This window comes from Camellia sinensis, chromosome 5 (assembly GCF_055761805.1).
Source record: "Camellia sinensis isolate YWXY chromosome 5, ASM5576180v1, whole genome shotgun sequence".
Lineage (NCBI taxonomy): Eukaryota > Viridiplantae > Streptophyta > Magnoliopsida > Ericales > Theaceae > Camellia > Camellia sinensis.
In genome coordinates this window covers 169652780-169678348 of record NC_138965.1, presented here as the reverse complement: position 1 = coordinate 169678348, position 25569 = coordinate 169652780, and the positions used below count along the sequence as shown (strand labels likewise).

At 34.8% G+C, this 25569-nt stretch overlaps 2 protein-coding genes and 1 long non-coding RNA gene across 4 annotated transcripts; 1 reads left to right on the top strand and 2 right to left on the bottom strand.

Annotated features, from left to right (window-relative positions):
• Window positions 1–1584: 1584 nt before the first annotated feature.
• Window positions 1585–3986, bottom strand: LOC114287507 (putative gamma-glutamyl hydrolase 3). 2 transcript variants are annotated; one of them, XM_082870401.1, is made up of 4 exons: window positions 3679–3986; window positions 2826–2915; window positions 2576–2638; window positions 1585–1827 (listed from the first exon to the last, which is right to left on the bottom strand). In XM_082870401.1, exons 1-4 carry the CDS (start codon window positions 3727–3729, stop codon window positions 1780–1782), a joined length of 252 nt encoding a protein of 83 aa, XP_082726527.1. In that variant the 5' UTR covers window positions 3730–3986; the 3' UTR covers window positions 1585–1779. The 2 variants fall into 2 exon arrangements, with proteins under 2 accessions (XP_082726527.1, XP_082726526.1); XM_082870400.1 differs by having other exon boundaries at window positions 2826–2980; window positions 3679–3985.
• A 5568-nt stretch (window positions 3987–9554) lies between these two features.
• LOC145790980 (uncharacterized) lies at window positions 9555–21907 on the top strand. The gene is made up of 3 exons (XR_014330481.1): window positions 9555–9766; window positions 13222–13652; window positions 21023–21907. It is a non-coding gene; the product is annotated as an uncharacterized LOC145790980 (long non-coding RNA).
• Window positions 13088–24689, bottom strand: LOC114310972 (sugar transport protein 14-like). The gene is made up of 4 exons (XM_028257065.2): window positions 23968–24689; window positions 22661–22983; window positions 21016–21645; window positions 13088–13633 (listed from the first exon to the last, which is right to left on the bottom strand). Exons 1-4 carry the CDS (start codon window positions 24107–24109, stop codon window positions 13196–13198), a joined length of 1533 nt encoding a protein of 510 aa, XP_028112866.2. The 5' UTR covers window positions 24110–24689; the 3' UTR covers window positions 13088–13195.
• Window positions 24690–25569: the final 880 nt, after the last annotated feature.

The window sequence follows — 25569 nt, the reverse complement described above, 5'->3', positions numbered from 1 at the left end:
TTGAACTAGATCGATCTCTGTTGCTTTACTTTCTCATTGTCAAATCTGCTGATTAACTCTCTAATTTTTTTCATCCTCAAATTAGATCAGATCATATCATTGAACCAGATCGATCTCTCTTACTCTTCATCTCAGGTCATTTTTCAAATCAATTAATTCTTTGGTAGTTTTGTTTGTTTTTCATTACTTTGTTTGTTTTTCAAATCAATTAACTCTCTAATTTAAGATTTTGTAGATTTGTTTGTTTTTCATTACTTTTGAGAGGGGGTGGTAATTGATTTGCAAGACACTTTGGGATTAGATAGCTTATACTATAGATGATCTCATGATCTCAGAGTGACAATGTATGGGAGTATTTGGATGTTTACAATTAATTATATGTTTGGCAAGTGTGCTTGGTCTATATTTTTTGTGCTTATAATTTTCATTAGAATCTTTATTAGAGAATCTTCATCTTTGATGGATTAGCATGAAACATTGTTCATTATGGAATATTTAAGAGCAGATTTGGGCATCCCCATTTCATCATTCTGATTGAGAAACAACAGAAATGGTAGTGAATCCATTTTATCTTATTTCCGCTGTTGTATACCTGTCTGTAACTAATCATACCCAAAACTTAAAACAAATTATTATATAAATGTAATTCAACAGTGGGATACTTATTATCTAAATTATTATGCGTAATCGAAGTCATCCAGAAGGTTCAATTGCAGAGAGATACTTAGTTAAAGAGTGTATGACCTTTTGCTCATGGTATTTGGATGATGTCGAGTCAAAATTGAATCGACCAATAAGGAATTATGATGTTAGTGACAATCCTGGGATATTACTAGGTCTAATACCAGGGAGCCTAAAAAAAATCCCCTATAAATTACACATATGTCCACCATTAGTTTATTACAAAAATAAAAAAAGGAAAATTAAATAAAATTTAAATAATTCATTCCTATTCCGTTTTACTTCAAACACTGCAAGAAATTTCACTTTTGGTGACTAAAATTTTAGTCGCCAATCACTTTTGCCGACTAATATATTTGGTCGCCTATAGTTTGTCAGGGAAACAATCGGCGACTAAAATTTTTTTGGTAGCCAAAAGTGGCCTTTTGGCGACTAAAACCTTAGTCGCCATATATTTTTTTAAAAAAATTAAATATATAAATATATTTAATTTTAGCAACTAAATTATTTAGTAGCCAATTGAGCATATATGTTTGGCGACTAATTATTTGGTAGCCAAAAATTTTACTTTTTGAGAATTGGTGACTAAAATTTTAGTAGCCAAAAGTTTCTTTTTTACAATTGGCGACTAACAGTTTAGCAGCCAAAAGTTTCACTTTTTTACAATTGGCGACTAAAGTTTTAGTAGCCAAAAGCCAACCCGTGACATTTGTTTAGTCACCAAAACGTCTCATTTAGTTTTTATAATTTATTCTGTAATTTTTTTGGCGCCATCTATAACCTATGCATATACAAAAATTTTCATTTATTCATTCGATTCTTAACCATTCAATAAAAATATTTCTCCACAACTTGTACCATTCAATTTTCAATCACATACAAAACTTAACTATTTACCGTACATATCAAACAAAATAAAAATCCATAAATATAGTATAATCCAACAAATACATATACTATCCAAACCAACAAACTCGTGATCGTAACTTGTATTCCCAGCATAAATCTCTCTTTTACTTTGGACAGTTGTGAATTCACAACATAAATTGGCTTTTCAAGTTACTAGAATTAAACACAGGCAAATTTCATTTTTATCTATCAAGGAATCTTTTCTCCAGAACGGTTCCATCTCAGGGCAGAAATTTCCTGCAACAACAATACTCAACAATGGTATGCTTTGTTTGATAGAAGGGAAACGAAAAGAGAAAAAAATAATTGAGAAAGTTATTAAATATTATTCCCACGTGTCATTGAACACAAATTTGGAGGGAATTCAATTCAATTTAGGTACAAACAATACTCAAGGAACAACAAAATAAATATATTTTCCCCTCAACTCTTATCTACTTTGTTCTCAACTAAAACAAGGAAAAATTTACTAATTCATTTTCTCCCATCTCTCTTTTCTTAATCTCTTCTCTTCCCTAATCACTCTCTCCAAATGAACACAACTTCACCAAACTAGGGAAAATCAAATTAGAATATCTTATGCAAAGAAGATTGAAAAAACACAAACAAATGGACAACGTTTCAAATATTATTGCATCAAAAATCTAAAAATACAAAGCTGATCTATACCATCGTTGTCTGTCTCATTATGGGCTTAAGGTGATATGCATCAATAAAAAGTGTCATTCCTATGCATCAATTAGCAAGTGTAAACAATTGGAGCTAATTAAAAAGTGTGCTAATTAGCTCCCTTCATTGGCATAGTCTCCACACTGACTGGAAAGGTTGGCATCATTTCTAGAACACAAGGAGGTTAACATAACTAGATCAAAAATAGTGATGACCATAATGGCTAATGAACAACATAGGACAACATCCAATAAACAAAATCATGAATCTCACATTCCCAATACAAATATGATGAGAAGCACTTCAAAGATAGTACCTCTGGATGCCACTGGAAGGCAGTAATAGGATAATTGTGTGCATGGACTGTGGAGACATAGACCTGATACAAATAAATGTTCTAAATTTAGAATGTTCAAATATATAGGGAGAAAAAAAAATTGGAGAGTAAAACTTATTTATTGATAAAAATAAATAATCAATTGATAATTCATATAGAGAAAATTTTAGCTGGAATATCATATAGATTTATAATTGATAAAATATAACAAATTGCCCGTAGTCAATACCTTATTATCTGAATCTGCACTAGTTGTTAAGACCTTGAAGAAACTACATAGTTCTTTGTACTCTCCAAACCTTTCTAGTGATACACCATACTGTTGCATAAAGGAATTCAACTCACTAAGGTCAACTACTATGTACTTTGCAAATCTAAGTACGCCTGCTAAGATTAAGCAGGCATATATGGGTCTAAAAAAATAGAACAGAAACAATACGAAGAACTAGTTGTGTCTCTATTGTATCTACATAACTCAAAATCTATATGAAAACTTCCAAGTATAGACCATTATGGATTCTTGATAAGTCAACATCCACTAAGGTACATAATAGTGACTAGTGCCCAATTTTTTATTCATAAACTGACCAAAGTTGAATTATTTTTTGCATTGTTATATGAACTTCTATATACAGATGTAAAGCAACACGAGAATGAAGTGAATTTCCAATATCAGTACCTTTTGGAATGAGCCATGGGTTTGGAGCCCAATATGTGAACATAGAGCCCTTTCAGAACTCTTAACACAAAGGAGCCACAAACCCAAGAATTGATTTTTAAGAAACACCTAAACCAAAAAACTTCATCCATACTAGTCCATTTTTTAACTAATACCTTTGTCAGTCTATTAAATTGCAGAACAACAATTCTGATATGTTTTAATCAATACCACCATAGTTTGAGGCATTTTGTCAAATACCCGGTAGGCATGAATATAAGATATGCTTTATTCCTTCTTTTCTATACATAGATAGGGATAAACACCAAAGGAAAAAACAACAAAACATAATTACATACGAAACTGATGAGAATAAAAACACATATAAGGATCTAGCACCACTTTTTGAAGAATTGAACTAAACCTGAACAAGTAGTTGTGGCACTCCACAGAGAACAACGTGTGGATTCTCCATGGAGCTTCTTGGTCCGTTTCTTGGCAATACCCACCATTGATCAGACCCAAAATCACCACCACCAGGACCACGAGATTCGCCATTGAAGTTCAGTTCAATGGAAGATTTGAAATGGGTAGTGTTGTGTAGATCTGAATTTCATGATTGGCTATGGAGTTTAGAGAGAGAAAATATGACAAATCTAGGTGAATCGGTGCTCCGGTTGCCCACGACGACGACGAGGAGCGGCTGGTGGAGCGGTGGTGAGAGAGGGGAAACTAATTTGAAATAAATCCCTCCAAATATTTTAGTTTTTGGTGACTAAACTAATTTTTTGTCGCTGAAAATATGTTTTTGGCGACCAAACTTTTAGTCGCCAAAGATAAAAAATAATTTTTTAATTTTACATTCGGTGACTAAATGATTTTAGTAGCCAAAACGCAACATACGATGACTAAACTAATTTTTTGTCACTGAAAATATATTTTTGGCGACCAAACTTTTAGTCGCCAAAGATAAAAAATAATTTTTTAATTTTACATTCGGCGACTAAATGATTTTAGTAGCCAAAACGCAACATACGGCGACTAAACTAATTTTTTGTCACTGAAAATATGTTTTCGGCGACCAAACATTTGGTCGCCAAAGATAAAAAATAATTTTTTATTTTACATTCGGCAACTAAATGATTTTGGTAGCCAAAACTCAATATACGGCAGCTAAATTTTTTTTTTTTTTTTGTCGCCAATTCTTGTATTTTTAGTGACTAAATTTTTTTTTAGTCGCCAATAATCAATATATCCCGACTAAAAAAAATTAGTAACTAAATATTGTACTTTTGGCGACTAAAAAAATTTTAGTTGCCAATTTTGATCGCAAAAGGTGCATTTTGTAGTGAAAATTTCCACCCAAATTGTTAATTCAAATACAACCTTAATCAAAAAAAAAATTTGACATAGGCAAATATCAAAACATAATTAAATAAATAAATGTCTAAAAATTATAAGACTATTTAGTACAGTTTACGGAGTTACTTATCATTTTTATGTTTATTTTAATTTGTGTCAAAGTTTTTTTTTGTGTCTAAAGCTTATATGGAAATAGCTCAAATAAAAATAAATAAATAAAATTCTCATGTTAGGATCTCAACATGAGAATATTTGAGGGGTTTGTAGGGTTCACCACGAGTCTCTTTTAATGATCTGAACCACTCATTTTGTATGGTCCTTAATGTCTATTATTCATGAAAAAATTTAGGACGATCCAATAATCATAATAATTTCATTTTGTTGCATTTGTCTCTAAAAAATAGATGATCAATTACAAAAATATATTTATCGGCTATATTTTTTGAGACAAATGCGATAAAATAAAAAGGTTATAGTTATTAAATCGAACTAATTTTTTTTATGGATAATATATACTAATGACTCTAAAAAATAAACGGTTTCAAATTGAAAAATCTCAAATTTCCCAAGAGATTGATTTGTAATTATGTGTCAATTTTAAACAATAAATAACAATTCCAATCAAACAATCAAAGACAAATCAACACAACGTTTTAACGTGGAAAAATCACAATTTGAGCGCTTCTAATTGTGATAAAAAATCACGGACCAAAGTCACAAAACAATCCACTTAGAAAACTAAAAGGAATTACATAAGTGTAGTCTCAATTACCTAACAAATCCACTCTCAAATTGAACCGACCCCAATATGCCTCTTCCATCACCGTTTTCACCGCGGAATTGTCTTGTCCAACGTTGAATTCACAATGCCGATGTCAAATCATGACAATAAGCCACTCCAAAATCCACCAAAGCTTCAGGCCCAAATTCTCCGGAATCCACCGAAAAACAACTCTCTCTTTTGTGAATAAAAGAAAACAAACAAATCTTTTGATATAATCCACTTAATTCATGATATAAACTCTCACATATATCAAAAGAAACAAGCAAAGAAGCTCCCGATGAAAACCTTAATACCTAAAAAGATTATTTGGAAGTCGTGCCCTAAAATCAGACTAAAACGTAGCTTTATAGAGACCAGGGCCACAATGCTTGCTCGAGCGAGGAGACTAAAATGCGTGTTTTTCTAAGTATCTTCGCTCAAGCCACCAAAGTGTCGCTCGAGCAAGAAATGCATCTTCTCAGTATTTTTACAGTCAGTGAAAACTTCTGGGACCAAGATTCTTCGCTCGAGCGCATATTCCTGCGCTCAAGCAAAAACAAACAACTTCAACTGCATTTTTACTTTCAGCTAGATCCTCGACATAGTTAGTGAAGTGGCAAACATGATAGCTTTAAGATCACAAACTTCTCTGCATAGACACAATTCGAGTTGGATTCGCATTTAAATACTCATAGCCTCACTTAAATAAAAGATCAAATAAAATTACAACTAAAAGAAATTTTATCAAATAGGATTACCAATTACAAAAACTTAACACAAATCATTAAAATGAGACTTGTGATAGGCCTTATAGGACACTTAAGTTTTCCCATACTAAGAGAAGTCCAATGTTTTTTTATTTAAATATTAATTTCTTAGGTTTTTACCATTAGAATATGATTTTTTTTTTTTTTTTCTTGAAAGCATTTAGATAATGATTTTTTTTAAGAATCTTTGGAAAAGAAAAGTTGTATTCACCTTTTGATGCCTATGAACAATAAAGGTTTTTATTTGGGGCCGGTTATTAGGGGCGGGCCTCGTGTCGTGTTGTATTGGATTCATGTCAAAATTATTTTAACATTAATTTGATCTGTTTATTATTTTATATTATTGTGTTCTGTCATTTTCGATCGGTATCTAGTTCGTGTCGTGTTAACGTGTCATGTTAAAAAATTTAACTATTAACTAAAAATATTAAATGTGTGAAAAAAATTTAAAAAATTATTCACAAGTTAAATTTAATGAAACTAATCTCAATTAAATGAAATTATTTATAAAAATATGTGATTTTTTAACTTAATTTTATTTTCTTAATTTATAAAAATTATATTTTATTATTATTTTTCTACTAGATTAACTCAAATAATAGATAAAAAAAAATACATTAAGTTTAATTAAAAACAAAAGTAAAATCCATATTAAACTTAAAATCATATGTTACATACTTTCTAATAAATAAGATGTAATTACATAAGTGATTAAAAAATGTCATGATTTTCTTTAGTGAAAAAATATTAAAATGTGTAACTAATTATTCAATATACGAGTTATTCGTGTTAATTTTGTGTTATACAGATTTGATACTAACCTCACTTATTTAATATTTGTGTTATTGGATCATATTATATATATATATATATATATATATATATATATATTTGTGTTAAAAAATGATGAATTCTAATCCACTAATTTGTATACAATTTGAATCGAGTTATCGGGTGGCGTCGTAAATTTCTACCCTTACCAATTATATATCACCGAAAGTAAAACATTTCCGATAGTATTATCATCGAGTGCTACTATTAGCACCTGTCAAAATTCTTTGGACCCCCCATTTTATAAATTTTTTTTTTTTACAATTATACCCTAAAGTAAAATTACATTAAAAGACATTATTAAATGGAACATCCACCTATCAATAATAACTAATACTCTATAATATTAGACACTCACCCACACCCCCCACCCCCACCCCCACCTCCAACTCCAACTATACGTATTCCATGTTTGTAAACCCTAAACCTATTACTTTTCATAACCAACTAATATAAACCCTAAATCTATTATTTTTCATAATCATCTTAAATCCTGAATGTGTCATCTTCATCACCATCATCAACGCTATTGAACTTGAAAGTTTTGCTTCAAGTATAACGTATACTTCATCATTTATTTTACTGTGTAGAGCAATGGAGGACGAGGACAACAATTCTAGTGAGACCGGCGTTCCATTAATGAGTTTATCTGTCTTGTATTAACATTCTCGGTCGTTTTCGGTCGTTCTTGTTTCGTTCAAGCTGTTCGATACTGGTTTGCTGACTATTAGAATTATGTTCGGTAATACAGTACTGAACATAATCCTTTCGTTCAATACATAGGTTCCGAACATTAATGCAGATAGTCAGTTATGTAATTTTCTTTGTTAAACTAACTTAGAATGGAAAAGAGTGAATTGGAATGGATTTAAGTTATGTATTTTGAATAGATTTAATTCATGTTATTTTAAGTTGTGAATTGGAATGGATTCAAGTAACACAGTGATAAACAAATTTTGTTCAGACATACAGTGCAGATAGGATCATTATTGTTCGACAAAACCGTTTTGAACAAAATACATTTTTTCGGCTACATAGTGGTGAACAAATTCAAAATCATCACTCGAATCTGCTGATCTCCTGTCGAGATTCTTGAATTCAGGACATTTAGATGAAAGCTTTAATCTGGTTCTTCTGGCTTGTCTCCAAAAACCCAGATGTAGAAACTGAGATTCTCAAAGAAATCAATGAGAAATCCGAAGCTCCGATCTACAAAGAAGTGAAAGACATGGTTTACACACACGCCTCGTTGAGCGAGACCATGAGATTCTACCCACCCATCCCCATTGACGGAAAGCAAGCTTTAAAGAACGACGTGTTGCCAGATGGGACAGTAGTGAAGAAGGGTATGAGAGTGAATTACCATCCTTACGTAATGAGGAGGTCGGAGGAATTGTACTGGACCAAAGCTCCAAACTCTAAAGATTGAGTGAGTCAGGGAATGAGAGGGATGAAAATTTAGGTGGGTCTGCATTTCATTGTAAAAATATTATGAATATGGGTAGATTTGGTAATAAGTGGGGTGTCCAAAAAAATATTATTAAAATTTAGTGTTGAGGGTTGTGGTCCAAAGAAATGGGGGGTCCAAAAAATGTTGGTAGGTGCTAAAAGCAGCACTTTTATCATCTCTTTGTTTTTATTAGGTATTTAAATAATGTGTGTTTTTTTATTAAAAAAAATTATTAATACTTTGGCAATAACTTAAAAAAAAATTAATTTTAATTTTTTTTTAAACTAATGCTAGATCCATGAGTCTTTTTTTAAAAATATTCTATAAAAAAAAATTAGAGAATTGATTTACTTTTCAAACTATTTAGGAAACTAACCTGGTTTTTGAAATCGCATTTTAAAAATACGATTTTGAAATTGAAATTGCATTTTCAACGTGTAATTTTCATTTGAAATTACATGTTGAAAATGCAATTTATGATGATATGAACTTCACTTTTTGATATTATATTTTCAACGTGTGATTTTAAAGTGAAATTACATGTTGAAAATGCAATTTCAATTTTAAAATCGTATTTTCAAAATACGATTTTAAAAATCAAGTTAGTTTCTCAAATAATTTGAAAAATTGAAAATTTCTCTAAATTGTTTTTTTTTAGAAAAAAAAAAAAAAAAAAAAAAAAAAAAAAAAAAAAAAAAAAAAAAAAAAAAAAAACTCTTAGATCCGTGTAGTCTAGAAAAATTTAGAAAGTACATTATTTTTGGGGGAAAAAATAATAATAATACTAAACTCAAAAAAGTCATCTTTTATTTTTAAGGGTAAATTATAAATATATTTTTTAAATTGTTTAAAATATAAATTATTCTTATGATTTAAAAAATTACAAATACCGACTTATTATAATTTTTTATTTAGCAAAATTAACTCAAAAAATAAAATTTATAATTACTCTCCTATACAATAATAAAATTATTTGAATTATTAATTAAAATATATTTTTAATATTATTAATTAACTTAATATTTTATTAATAAAAGAAACTATTTATTATGAAATTAAAAATCTACAAAAAAAAATAATTGGTATTTCAATCAAATATCAAAAATGCATCTGTAATTTACTCTTATTTTTAATATGTAAGATCGCTTCACATCTTGATTTCACAGAATTTCTTTCAAGTCCACCAGTTGTTAGAATTTCATTGAAGAAAACAGGACTCAAAATGGCAAAATCTTTGCTTGAAAAAGGGCTGAATCCACTGCCTCCGAGTACGAACAAGCTCAGAACTCAACTCATTGAAGGGTTGAGTATCAAATCTAGGCTGCAATATTGAATATGGGTATGCTCTCATTCATCAATTCATTGTGTTTATACATATGTTTGGATGTGTTAAGAGCATTTCGATCCTTAAGATGAAAAAATTGGTGAAGGGTTGGAGATGCTTTTGCTTCACCTCTTCTTTCAATTTGAATTTGATGAAAATTTAAAAAAGATGAAACATTGGAGATGATTTTTATTTATTTATTTATCAGATTTGATGAAAAAGGGAAATTTGGGATAAGAGGGGAATTATTAAAAAGATTTTGGTGAAAATATGATGAAATGATTGGAGATCAAACTTTTTACTCAAATTTGGAATCGAATTAGATGAAATTTGGTGATGGGTTGGAGATGCTCTTACTTCTCCTCTTCTTTCAATTTGAATATGATGAAAATTTATAAAATATGAAGCGTTGGAAATGATTATTTATTTAGTTACTTACCAAATTTGATAAAAAAAAGGGAAATTTGGGATAAGAGGGGAACTTTTAAAAAGATTTTGGTGAAAATATGATGAAATGATTGGAGTAGTTCATATCAAATCAAACTTTTTGCTCAATTTTGGAATCAAATTAGATGAAAATTGGTGAAGGCTTGGGAATGCTCTTACTTCACCTCTTCTTTCAATTTAAATTTGATGAAAATTTATAAAATATGAAGCATTGGAGATGATTTTTTATTTATTTATTTATCTATCAAATTTGATGAAAAAAGTAAATTTGGGATGAGAGGAGAACTTTTAAAATGATTTTGGTGAAAATATGATGAAAGGATTGGAGTAGTTCATATCAAATCGAACTTTTTACTCAATTTTGGAATCAAATTAGATGAAAAAATTGGTGAAGGGTTGGAGATGCTCTTCTATACACATAAGTTTGTGGATTTAGTTTATGCATGTGGCTTGTATTATTTGAAAATGGGTATGTCTTCATACAGTGATTCTGCTTCTCTTTTCTTTTTTTTTTTGTATCTTAGTTCTGTTGCATCAAATCTAACACGGGCAATTGAACATGGGTATGCTTTCATTCATCAATTCATTGTTTATATACATATTTTTGGTTGTGTCATTATATACATAAGTTTGTACGCTTGTGGTTTGATTTGAAAATGGGTATGTCTTGGTACATTGGTTCTGCTCTTATCTGTTTCTCAGTTGTGCTACATCAAATCTAAGGCGGCAATTGAATATGGGTATACTCTTAATAAGGATTGCAGATGCTCTAAGACATATCCATTTTCAAATTATACAAGCCACAGACATCCACTAAATCCTATGTTTTGATCAAATTCAAATTTGATGAAAAAATGGCTGAATACAGATCAAACCATTTCATCAAATCTAAATCAAATCAAGGGATTTGTAAAAAAATTTCACCAAATATTCAACAGTCATATTTTTAATGAAATTTCAAAAAGAGTAATTATTGGATATGCGTTTCTTTTATTAAAAATGATTAAAACAGATCTTTAGGATACGTTTGGATTTTTTTAGAAAGATTTGATGAAATAAAAGAGAGTAAGGTTTGAAGTGTTCCATATTAGATCAAGCTTTTAACCAAAATTTCTCTAAAATTTGATGAAAAAAGAGACTAAGGGTTGGAGATGCTCTTAGTATAGTGATCCTGCTCTTATTTGTATCTCAGTTGTGTTGCATCAAATCTAGGCGGCAATTGCATATGGGTTTGCTCTCATTCATCAATTCATTGTGTGTATGTATACATATTTCTGGCTATGTTATATACGTAAGTATGTGGATTTAGTGCATGCATGTGGTTTGTATAATTTGACATTGTGTATGTCTTTAGTACATTGATTCTACATTATTTGTATCTCAGTTATGCTTCATTTTAATTTAATAACTCATCTATGTGAGTTGTAGAATTTGAATGGATGTGCTATACTCATTGATTAAAAAACAACGTCCAATTAGTACACAGTAATGTGTGTTTGAGACGGGAAGATTGAGCACACACCTAACTTTTGGCCTAATGCACAAAGTGGTGGTCCCAAGACTTGAACCCATAACCTCAAGGTTATTAGGCAAAGTCTTAACCGTTGAATCGATGCTTTTATTCTTACTGACAAAGTGGTGGTCCCAAGACTTGAACCTATAACCTCAAGGTTATTAGGCAAAGTCTTAACCATTGAACCAATGCTTTTATTCTTATTGTGTACTAATTGGGCCAACTCATTGATTATGTTATTTTATTATTACCTGAGAAACAAATGCTTTTCTGTCGATGTTATGAATAATCAACACAAATTGTACGATTGGAATGTGGGATTGCTCCGCTCAGGACTCTATTTCTCAGAAATGTGTTGTTTGCTGGTTAGTATATGAATACATGTTTCTAATGCTATGCATTGTAGGTTTATACATCTTCCTTTATTGAACTCATTTGAGTAATCGAGGATTAACTATATTTGCATTTAGAAAGATATGGCTCAACTCAAATGGTATTGTACAGTTGACATAGACATGTGCACCAACAATTAGAGGTTGGTCTCTCCATGTTTTTAGGTGACAGAGAGGAACCCATAGTATCACCGACCTCGATAGAAACCATTAACCTGCAGTAACCCTCCCTTGGGGTTTTGTATATTTGTAATGTGTATTAGTTGCATTTCCCTCAAGGAAACGCTTGAACACAAGTTATTGAAAGAAAAGTAAGCTAGTCTTGAACCCCATCTAAGTTTGCTTCTTGTGTTGGTGATGATCTGAACCCTAGACCAAAAGCCTTGGAAGCAAAACCAAATTGCATAGTAACAGCTGTGATAATTTTGAGTCAGCAGCTATGACACGGATATAACACCAGCACTGAAAATGTTAGTTTCCCCGGAAATCAATTAAAACTTAAAACTTTTCTCTGTGTTTCGTCCAACTTGTAACATACTGCAAGATAACAGCTGTTAGAATTACTTATGAACAGTTGTACACGTAATTTAAGTAAATATAGCTACACCGTATGTAGTATCCTAATCTTATGCACATAATTTGAATACCAAGTATCCTAATCTCGATCATTTTTTGTCCTCTTATTCGTGACTCAAGATTACAAGACTAGATTTCACAAAACAAACAATCGGAATTGCTTTGTCCCCTTAACAGCTGTCCCTGTTCTTTAAAATTTCAAAAGTACTGCCTTGGTTTCCTATCTAATTCTCTACTGGAGTCACTTTGTTTCTTCCAAAAGGATGAAGATGAAGCTGTTCATGATGACAATCAGGTCCATAATCAGCAAGAACATCCCATATTGCATACAATTTCTGCAACTTTCATAATTTCCCAAGTTATTTGGAAAATCACTTGAGGAGAATTCACATTTTTCCAAAGCTTAAATTTTGCTTAAAGGAAACACTGTATTTTTCTGAATATTGACCGAACTAGAAGTTATTTCATAACACAAGTGTTGATGAATCATCGATTTATTACAATGTTTTTGGGAATTCATGCATGCCCGGGATTCTCATCAGCATCAGTACCAACATATCTCTTCCAAAACCAGTGGTTTTGAAACAAAAAATGTATCTCCTCAATTGGAACTTGCTTTGTTTCTGGCAAGAGGAAAAAGATGAAGCTGCTCATGATGAGGATTAAGCCCGCAAACAGCAAGAAGATACCATATTTGAGGTGGCAGAGAGACACGAGGAAACACTGCGCGATGAGAGCTGTGAAGATCATATTGACACAGACCACCAGACTTTGGCCAGCTGATCTCGTCTCCAAGGGAAAAAGCTCGCTTGGAACTAACCATCCCAGTGGACCCCATGACCTTCCGAAACCCAAGACGAATATGCAAATTACAATGACTAGGAAGATGCCGATTCCTTTTGGAATTGGAGCTCCTTGTCCGAATTTCAGAGCCAACGTAATGGCCACCACCACCTGCAGATCAAAGACTTGAGTAAGTATTCAAACCTATGTTTCTGGAACGTGGAACAAAGAACATGAATGTGGTACACTACATGCTCTAAATATGATACAATATAGATTACACTTCTATGCTGAAAATTTTTCTTTGCAATGACTAGACATCCAATAAAAAAAATTTTGCCTTCTGAAACTTGCATTTAAGTGGGAACAACTCAAACTAATTGCATTTTTATAAAGGTGCAAGTGGGAGCTATGTTAAAATTGATGTATTTATTGATTGATTGATTGATTACAAGATTTTTTGATACATTGATGTGTTATATTACAAAGCAGAGTAGCTCATTATATAGGAGAGGGTTTGGGTAGTAGGTGAGGAGTAGGTGAGGGTAAATTGGTGGTAGGTGTAGTAGGTGTGGTAGTAGGTGGTGGTAGGTGTAGGTAAATTCTAACAGCCCCCCGCAAACTCAAGGAGGATAGAAACTAACCAACTTGAGTTTGAAGAGAGAAACAAAACAAGAAAATACATAAAAATAAAAAATGATAGGAGACACTGTATGGTCGTGTCAGACCGTTGGTGAAGACACTGTATGGGGTGTCATAACGGTGTAGAGGACACTGTATGGTGGTGTCAGACCGATGTAGAAGACAGTTTATGGGGTCATGTCGGACCGTTGTAGAAGACAGTTTATGGGGTCATGTCGGACCGTTGTAGAAGACAGTTTATGGGGTCATGGCGGACCGTTGTAGAAACTAACCGGAATTAATGTCGGGACAGTTTACAGAGTCTTGTCGGACCCTTGTAGAAACTAACCGGAATCTATGTCGGGACAGTTTACAGAGTCTTGTCGGACCCATAAAGGAGCTAACCGGAATCAATGTCGGGACAGTTTACAGAGTCTTGTCGGACCCATAAAGGAGCTAACCGGAATCAATGTCGGGACAGTTTACAGAGTCTTGTCGGACCCATAAAAAAATCGCATCCTCAAAAGGTGCGCCCAATTTTTCAAAAGGCGTGCCATCAAAAGGCGTGCCCAATCCATAAAAAAGGCGTGCCATCAAAAGGCGTGCCCAAGTCATCAAAAGGTGTGCCGGACATGATGGCGAGGCACGTGGGCGCCTTGGCTTGCGTGCCCGTTTGTCGGCTGGTGGCAAGTGGCGCGCGATACGCGTGGCTGCCTTGGCTATATAACCAAGACGAAGGCAGAGGCTGAGGCAGAGAAAAACTGAGAGAGAGTGCTGAGAGAGATTTTGTAACACTCGGTTGTCTGAGAGAGTTTGCTGAGAGAGAGACTGTGTAACACTCTGTTGCCTAGAAAATGGCTTCATCGTCTTCCCGCGGGCTGCTCACCCTCTTTCCCGACCTCAACGAGTCAACGAGGGAGAGAACTGGTGCGGTGGCACTGGAAACTCAACCAAGCGCCCCGGAGTATACTCCGTTGAACTTTCCGATGCGGTCTGTGGAGCAAAGAATGGCAGTGCTGTCGGATGTGGAGGCCACTCAGTATACCTTGAAGGCATGTGTGGAAAGCATGACGGCGGTCACAAATTTGTCGAACCGGCTGCAGAGTAGAACAAATGAGGTGCAGCATGTAAACTCCCAGCTGGCTCTGCTCCAACGCATGTATAAGGATGCGCGAGCAGAGATTAGCGTGCTAAGGGCAGAAAACAAGGAGCTGAAGCGGAAGGCCACCGTGATGTTCCGATTTGGAGGACCGCCATATGCGGCAGTGGAGGAGCAGGGAGTAAATGTGCTCGGTGGCGTGGGAAATCCGGAGGCAACATCGTCAAGGGCTGTCCAAGACGGAGGCAAGAAGAAGAGACCTGCAGCAGAGTAGAGAAGAAAAATCCCACTGTGGGTGTGGGTGTGTTGTTTTGGTTGTTTTTTTTTTTTTTTTTTTTTTTTTGTTGTAAAATGGTGATCGGGGTGAGCCCCAACATGAATAAAATGAGTGTGGTGGGCAGTTCTTCTTCTTCTGCTGTTTGTTGTTGTTGTTGTTGTTGTTTTTTTTTTTTTTTTTTTATTTTTGTTTTTTTTTTATGGTTTTTTTTTTTTATTGTATTTTGTGTGCAAAGAAAGAATAATAAAAACAAGGTTTCGTGACCCACGGTTTTGTGAAAACCTGCAATGGTTTTTTTTTTTTTTTTTTTTTGTAAATAATAATAAGAATAATAGAATATAGTAGAATAGTGCGGTGGGAACAAGCCCATGAGGAAAAGAGGGGCAAGTCAGTTTGTGTTTCTTTTGTTTGTCAAAAGATGGAGTAAAAGAAATTAAAAAAAGAAAAAAAGTTGAGTGGGAACATGGGTGATGGAAAAAGTAAAGTGAAAGAAAAAAAAATAAAGAAATAAGAAAAGAAAAAAAAAAGTAAAAGGGGGTTGGTGATGTCGAGAGAGAGAGAGAAGAGGGAGATGGGTTGGTGCAGTTGTGCCTTCTGGTTTTCAAACAACATTGCAAATAAGGCATAGACAGCAGGATGCTGAGTTTGGATTCCAACTAGTGCCCGGATAGAGTTTAACATTTCTTTGGTGTTTGGATTTTCAACTTTTTTTTTTTGTTAATTTGATACCTACCTTGAAATTTGAGATTGTTTCTGTTGCAGATATAGCCATTTGTGGAGCGGCTCAAGAAGAAGGACTATGAAGTGCTCTTCATGATTGACGCCATTGATGAGTATGCTGTTGGGCAATTGAAGGAAGAAACTTGTTTTTGCTACTAAGGAAGGTTTGAAGCTAGAAAAGTCGAGCGGACTAGGTTCAGAGTTCGTCACTGGGGAACTGAAGCTGGTTGATCTGATGCTTGGGTTGGCTCAGTGACTACTTACAGTACAAGAATGTAAGACCAGATTACCTGAAGAACATATGGAAAGTTGTGAGCTGGAAACATGCCAGTGAAGTGTATGAAAAGGTATGCCCTTGAAGGAACTCTTCATCCTTGACAAAAAAAAAAAAAAGCTGGGTTTTGCCCAGAAAAGAGAGTTGCCGAGAGAGAGAGCAGCGGAGTGAAGGTATGGGTAGAGGTCCGGCGGGCGGCCAAGGCAAGGCTGCCGCCCGCCGGTGAAGCAGAATTATTAGCTTCTCAACCTTGCTCTGATACCATGTTAAAATTGATGTATTTATTGATTGATTGATTGATTACAAGATTTTTTGATACATTGATGTGTTATATTACAAAGCAGAGTAGCTCATTATATAGGAGAGGGTTTGGGTAGTAGGTGAGGAGTAGGTGAGGGTAAATTGGTGGTAGGTGTAGTAGGTGTGGTAGTAGGTGGTGGTAGGTGTAGGTAAATTCTAACATGTTCCATGGCACAACTTGTTAAAATTGATGTATAGAGAAATAGAGAATTGTATAGATATTGATTGTATTATTGATTGATGTATTGAATGTTGTGTGATGATATATTACAAATGGTGAGTGGCTCATTATATAGGAGAGGGTGAGTGTAGTAGGTGAGGAGTAGGTGAGGAGTAGGTGGTGGTAGGTGATGGTAAATTGGTGGTAGGTGATGGTAAATTCTAACAGCCCCCCGCAAACTCAAGGAGGATAGAAACTAACCAACTTGAGTTTGGAGAGAGTAACAAAACAAGAAAATACATAAAAATAAAAAGGATAGGAGACACGGTATGGTCGTGTCAGACCATTGGTGAAGACACTGGATGGTGGTGCCATAACGTTGTAGAGGACACTGTATGGGGGTGTCATAACGTTGTAGAGGACACTGTATGGTGGTGTCATAACGGTGTAGAGGACACTGGATGGCGGTGTCAGACCGATGTAGAAGACAGTTTATGGGGTCATGTCGGACCGTTGTAGCAGACAATGTTGTGACAGTTGTTGTGACAGTTTACAGAGTCTTGCCGACAGTTTACAGAGTCTTGTCGGACCCATGAAGGAGCTAACCGGAATCAATGTCGGGACAGTTTACAGAGTCTTGTCGGACCCTTGTAGAAACTAACCGGAATCAATGTCGGGACAGTTTACAGAGTCTTGTCGGACCCATGAAGAAGCTAATCGGAATTAATGTCGGGACAGTTTACAGAGTCTTGTCGGACCCATAAAGGAGCTAACCGGAATCAATGTCGGGACAGTTTACAGAGTCTTGTCGGACCCTTAAAAAGTCGCACCCTCAAAAGGTGTGCCCAATTTTTCAAAAAGGCGTGCCCAATCCATAAAAAGGCGTGCCATCAAAAGGCGAGCCCAAGTCATAAAAAGATGTGCCGGACATGATGGCGAGGCACGTGGGCGCCTTGGCTTGCGCGCCCGTTTGTCGGCTGGCGTCAAGTGGCGCGCGAGGCGCGTGGCTGTCTCGGCTATTTAACCAAGACGGAGGCTGAGGCCGAGGCAGAGGCTGAGACAAGAAACTGAGAAAAACCTCTGAAAAAACTCTTCGTTTTGCTGAGAGAGATAGTGCGTTTTGCTGAGAGAGATAGTCTGTAACACGCTGTTGCCCAGAAAATGGCCTCGTCCTCGTCCTCCCGTGGACTGCTCACCCTCTTTCTCGACCTCAACGAGTCAACAAGAGAGATAACTGGTGCGGTGGCCAGTGAACCTCAACCAAGCGCCTCTAGTTTTGCTCCGTTGAACTTTCCGATGCGGTCGGTGGAGCAAAAAATGGCGGTGCAAACGGATATTGAGGCCAATCAGTATACTTTGAAGTCATGTGTGGAGACCATGACGGCGGTCACAAACCTGTCGCACCGGCTGCAGAGTAGGACAAATGAGGTGCAACAGTTAAACGCCCAACTGGCTCTGCTCCAGCGCATGTATAAGGATGCGCGAGCAGAGATAAGTGTGCTAAAGGCGGAAAATACGGAGCTGAAGCGGAAGGCCACCGTGATGTTCCGATTTGGAGGTCCGCCATATGCTGCAGTGGAGGAGCAGGGAGTAGTGATCGTGCCCAGTGGAGTGGGAAACACGGAGGCAACACCGTCAAGGGCCGCTCAGGACGGAGGCAAGAAGAAGAGACCGGCGGCAGAGTAGAGAAGGGAAAAGAAAAATCCCTCCTGGGGATGTAGTTGTTTTGTTTGTGGTTGTTTGTTGGTTTTTTTTTTTTTTTTTTTTTAATGTGGAAAATTGTCATCGGGTTTGATCCCGGCAAGAAGAAATGACAGATTTGTTTGTTTGTTTGTTTTTTTTTTTTTTTTTGTGTTTGTTGGTAACTCTCTGGTGGGAACGCGATGGAAGTAGATTCCGGAGATGAATAAAACAAGGTTTGGTGTGCAAATCTAGATGGTATGAATGGAATTTGAAAAAGATTAAAAATAATGTGAAAGAAAAATAAAGAAAGAAAGAATAAGTTTTGTTTTTGTTTTTTTTTTTTTTTGTATAATAAGAATAATAATGATAATAATATATGAATGTAGAAAGCATATGCGCTGGTGGGAGTTGCATAGACAAGAGATAAAGATAGGTGTGATAAAGAAAAGAATGGGGTAGAATATGATGATGGGAAAAATGATGATGATAAAATATGATGAGGGAGTTAAAATAAAATAAAATAAGATAAAATAAGTCTGTGATGGGCGGTGGGATCAGACAGCTGATTTATTTGAAAGATAAAATGTAGTGGATGTGAATATTAAAATAAAAAGAGAGGAAAGAGAGGGTTAAAAGTGAGAGAGAGAGAGAGTCATTGGATGCATGTCTCAATGTGTGCTGTCCGTGTGTATGGTGATGTCCCATGTACCTGTGTGTGTATGGCAGGCTTTGTTGTTGTTTTTTTTTTGTTTTTTTGTTTTGTGTTGGGTGGGTATCCATAAAGAGAGGAATGAGATCAAGTACCCTCGCAGAAGGTCCACAAGTCCATACTTCATCAGGTATAGATCTCAAGTTGCATTCAGACAATGCTATAACCCCAGTAGCTTTCCAACGCTCAAACTGGCGCTTTGCAACAGCAGCAATATCATCCCTTTTCCCCTCCTTGCCTCGATTTGCATCGGCCATCCGCCTCAAATTCGATGAAGCCGGTGCTTCCTTCCTAATGGGACCATCCCCTTGGTGTAAACCTTGGGAAGCCATGAGCATGATCTTAGCCCCATCGGTGACCTGGGACGACCTCAAAGTGAGTTCATCCAGCAGAACTTTCCCTTTGAAGATGAGCTTCTGACCGCGAGGGAGGACATTGGTGAGGGGTTGGAGTATAGATTTGAGATCTCTGACGCTGGAATCAAGAGAGAGGGACACAGGTATGGATCCTCCGCCGAACTTTATGTTCACCTTCACAACTGCCTCCTCCATTCGCCCCTCTCCCTCCTCTCTCTCTCTCTTTATGTCCGCCATCTGATCGATGTCGGTGAGGCCGGAGTGTACGGCGGCGATGGACTTTCCGGCGAACTTCGTGTCCATCTTCGTTTGTGGTGAGCGAGTGTGTGCGCACTGCAATAATTAATCTGTGGAAGTAAGAGAGCTTAATCGCTGGGTCTTTTGCAGGTCCGGCGGGCGGTCAAGGCGAGGCTGCCGCCCGCCGGTAAAACGAAATTATGAGATTCTTAACCTTGCTCTGATACCATGTTAAAATTGATGTATAGAGAAATAGAGAATTGTATAGATATTGATTGTATTATTGATTGATGTATTGAATGTTGTGTGATGATATATTACAAATGGTGAGTGGCTCATTATATAGGAGAGGGTGAGTGTAGTAGGTGAGGAGTAGGTGGTGGTAGGTGATGGTAAATTGGTGGTAGGTGATGGTAAATTCTAACACAACTTTCACTTGCACTAGACACAGGCTTACTTGCACCTCCATAAAAGTGCAATTATTTTGAGAGCTTCGTTCCATGCCTCAACCTTCCCCTCCTCCCCCTCAAGGATCAAGGGATGGAGATCAAGTAGGATCTCCAATTAGTCACATAGCAACACATTTTTATGAGCATTATGACTCATTTTTGACATTTTTGTCTTGTCAAAATTTCTCTCACCTTAGATTTTAGTATGTTATATTTGATTTTTTCTTCTTAAATAAAACTTTAGATTTTGTTTGAATTGTAGATTTGTAAGTGATTTGTGGAGGGAAAAGAAAAAGGTAGGGAACAAAAAGAACTTTTGTGAAATATATTGGAAAAAACTTTAGGGATCGCTTTGGATAGCTAAAAATTTATCATTTTAGAATGAAAATGTATCATGTTTTGGAATGCGTGTTTCAAAACATAATTCACTAAGGTGTGTTTGGTTTATGGATTTGGGTAGAGATTTGAAAAGGAAAAGGGAAAAGGAAAATGTGTGTGAAATGTATCTACCTTTTCGCCTTCTCTTTCTAAATCCCTACCCAAATTCATAACCCAAACATAGCCTAAGGTATTAGCTTTTTCTGATAACACTACTTCAAACCAGTTACGCCTGCATTTCAGTTTCTTAACAAAAAGGCAACATGGAAGAGTCTCAAATGTGAACTTACCATGCAGATTATCATTTCAGCACCAGCTTCCAAAAAGAAAGCTCTTCTCCCAAACTTGTCGACAAATGCCATTGATATCAAAGCAGCCACAACTAGTGCTCCACTAGTGAGGGTAGCCGAGTAGAGCGACGCTGCTGAACCGAAACCCAAACTCTGAAAAATTACAGGAGCATAGAAGAGAATAGAGTTATTGCCAGTGAGTTGTTGGAAAGCAGGAATCCCCAAAGCACCAATCACCAACTGTGGGCGATTCTTTCGCTTGAGGAGGTTCCTGAACGGGTTTTTTATGGCCCGTGCTGCTTCGCTTGCATCTACAAGATCGGCAAATTCTGCATCAACATTCTTGGTACCTCTTACTTTCTCTAGTACTTTTCTACCTTCTTCTAATCTGCCTTGTTCTACAAGACTATTGGGGGTTTCCGGGAGGAAAAGTCCTCCAACAAACATGAAAGTTGCCGGGAGTGTGGCTAAACCCAGTGATAATCTCCACCCCCAAGGATGGATCTTTTCAGTTCCATAATTAATGAAGTTTGCGACAACAATCCCTATGCAGGTTGTTAGTTGAAACAGTTGGTTAACCGCTCCTCGGACTTTTGCTGGCGCCATTTCTGAAAGATACAGAGGAACTGCCTGTAGTAGGAGGACAAGAAAACAGAGGTGAATATGAGGTGGTTTGACATTGACTATTTTAGTGACTTTCTGATTTTTTTGACTTTTCTAGAATCTAAAAAAACTAATGCATTTGGGAAGTTGCTAAATTTTTTATTTTTATTTTTTTGTGAGAAGGAAAGTTGAGTGACTTTTGGATTTGGTGGTGCTTCTGTGACCCTTTTTGTGGGTCAATTTTGGGTCTATTTCGATTATCCAAACCATTCATATTGGAGGATTTGTTGATTAGAATATCAGTAGAAAAAATCAAGTTAATTAGATATTCGTAACCACATGATCAAGGTCCTAATTTTAAAAATATATATATATAGATAATCTATTATCAAAATCATGCTTGATGTTTATTTATTTAAAAACAAATGCGATCTTGTTATGTGGCTACAAATGTTTGATTAATTTGATTTTTTTCATAAATAATCTACTTCATAAACTTTACAATATAAACAATTCAAATCATCAAAATAAATCCGAATCAGCCCACATGAAGTCTCACAGCAGGCAACATCCCCGAGTCTCTGACTTTTACTTTTTTCTATGATGACAAATGGCCTTTTGACGTTCTGGCTAATTTAGCCAAATAAGGCAAAAAAAAATGGACTCGGGGTTTGGCTATTGTTTTTTTAGTAGTTTCGTAGCTTGTTTGCTTTATGATCTAAAAAATTAATGCGTTTGGTAATTGTAAAAAAAATCGTCTTTTTTTTTTTTTTTAGGTCTTTTCAAACTTGCTTTTTGATGGGAAATTACCATATTATCCTCATAATATTGTGAAGCCCTCGTAGGGACACAGTGAAATATTATAAATTACATTGAGGGTAAAATCATCTCTTCATAAATTTGTTCAAATAACGTTTTTTTTTTTTTTTTATAAATTTTATAGAAAAGCCATCCCAAACAGGCTTATTTGCTTTTGATATTTTTAGCTAAAAAGTTGTTAATTTAGGAGATCTCAAACAGAATCTGAGAACATTGAGCTTACTTGATTGCCGAATCCAATGCCAAAACCTAGAAATATTCTACCGATGATCAGCATTGCAATGTTCTGTGCGGCGGCATTGACAACTCCTCCTAAAAAGAAACTAACTGATCCGACGAGGATGCTCGCTCGCCTGCCTTTCTTTCTGGTTAGGGTTGAAGCCGCGAAGGTCGAGACAAGGGCTGCAAAGTACAGAGAGGAAGTGAAAAGCGTGAGGATTTGGTTGTCATATTTACAGTAATCGGTCTCTTTGAGATGTGCTTGTTTCCTTCTGTACACTTTTGGGAAGAATTCCTTCAAGAAATCGTCCATCGAAGTCACTCCACCTGTAATCAAACGGAATAAACTTCAATTTTATTCATTTCTGTCGAATATGTTAATGTGAAAAACGATGCTTTCTATGAAAATAGGATCAGAATGTGCAGTGACAAATGAATTGGGTTAAGTTTATTGTATGCTTCTTTTATTTTTTTATCAGAAGAGAATTTTGATCCTGAGAATGTGAATTTTAATTGGAAATCCATTGATTTCATTGGTTATTGTGTCGTAAAATTCTCAAGCACTCAAGCTATAGTGCAGGCACTTAAGTGACAAATCAGTCAATGAAAACATCATTCCAGATTGTATTTATTGGTACTTCGAATATGAGTTTGTTCGAAATCGTTTGAATTTGAATTTTGGCTTATTGATCGTCTGGCCAATCATCCAACAAGAAGGTAACAATCACAGTAGATAAGTATTGTATTGGTCGTCCGGATAATCGTTCGAACAATTGACTGGCAAGCACAAATTTGGACTTTCGGGCAAATTCAAATTCGGGTTACCAATCATTTTTTATTTGGTTGTTTTTTCGTTTTTATTTTATTGTTTTCGTGCTTTCGGAAACAAAGGTGGGTTGTTTTCAGAAACAATTTGCCAAACAAATGGGTTCTTGCTGATAAAAAAAAGGAGTATAAAAGAAACAGAAGGTTTTTTCATGTCAAATTTGATTTGCTTTGAGTGGGAAACTTTTCTCAGATGAAAACATATTTTCTGATCTCCCCATTTTCTCTGGAAACCTTGTCCAGAGAAAGATAGAACCTCTTGCATTTTTCTCGAATCAAAACGAAAATTATCATTAACCCATTGTTAATATTGAAATCTGACTCAATTGTGTGATTGACTATGACATGTTTAAAGTCACAAAAAACCCATATATTACCCAGCTCAGAAAATAGTAAAAGTCACAAACTACGTTTTAAAATCACAAAAAACTATAATACCCAGATGAAAAAAATGGCTAAAAATTCTTCAACTTCTGAAAAACTCACCAGAAACACCAAGATCATATCCAAACAGTGACCCTCCTAGAGCTGCAACAACACAAGCAAATATGAAATAACCAGTAATTCTGTACTCATAAAGATGTGCCCTTTTTTCATTTCCTCCATCACCAAATGCTCCACCTGCCATTGATCAGCTCCTTTCTCTCTCTCTCTCCCTGCAAGAACCTATATTTACATGCATGAAATGAAAGGGTAAATTACACTTTGTTCCCGATATATTTGGCTATATTCTCATTTTAGTCCTTCATATTTTAAATTTTTTCCAATTTACTCCAAAGATTAATTTATATTCAAAATCTAATAGAAAATGACATATTAACCGTTACGTGGTATAAAAATATTTTATTATATATAATTCACACTTATGACACAAACTTAAACACAATACAATGATATATTTTTTTATGTCACGTAGTTGCTAACATGACATTTTTTTGTCAAATTTTGAATATAAATTAGTTTTAAAAGTAAATTGAGAAAAATTTGAAATATGAAAGGTCAAAGCGGGGAAAAAAATTTAAGTACCAAAGTGAAAAAATAGCCAAACATGAAAGGACAGAGTGTAATTTATCCAAAAATGAAATATACAAAAAAATAAAATAAAAAAAAGGAAAAGAAAAAAATTGTAAGAATCAAGTGGTATTTATGTATTGATTGGATGGAGAACTGATTATAGTTTAATCTGGGCTTGCAAGGAATACTAGGATAGGATCAGGACAAGAAAGTAGATAATTATAAACTAGTTTTTGTCAACAAAGGTCTAAAATAAATTATTAGTTTAATCCCTTTCTTTTTTTCTTTTTTCTTTGTTTGTCTTTTCTAATAAACAATGAAGAAAGTTGTTACTATCTTCAATTTTTGTCTTATCGAGAATTCCAATTGTGTTTAATTGTCAAAGAAAATAAAATAAGATCCTCATCTGTCTCTCCAGTGAGTTACAACAGCTTTGACCAGATCAAAATGACACATTGATATTTATTATATACATTTTTTTAAAATGAAAATGAGATGTTAATAGTGACGTAATATAAAAATGTTTTATTATATATAATTTATTTAATTTTGAACATAAATTAATTTTAAGAGTAATGTGAAAAAAATTGAAATATAAAAGGTCAAAGTGTGAAAAATTAAATTTTAAAAGTCAAAGTAAGAAAGTGATCAAATATAAAATGAAAAAATTTAATTTACCCTTATATTTAATAAGTATCCAATTTTTTAATAATCAAGATAACAAAATTGGTAAACTATAAATACTACAAAAGATGCTTAAGGTTTTTTATTTTTATTTTATGAAAAGGTTGAAGTTGATGACCGCCACCGGTGCGTGATCAAATATATGTACATGAGACAACAACCAAATTATTATCATGATGTCTTAGCTTAGATAAATCTTGGTTGGATGTAAGTGGTCAGTGAAATAGCTTAAAATTGAGGACTGATGAGGGGATTTTTTTTTCTGGACTGCGATGAGAGATTGTTTGGTATAGAGTTAAATAATTAAGGTTGCGTTTGGTTGTGTTTTGTAAATGTGATTTGAGAGTATGAATTGTATTTTGAATTTGTGTGTTGTAAAATTATGATTTG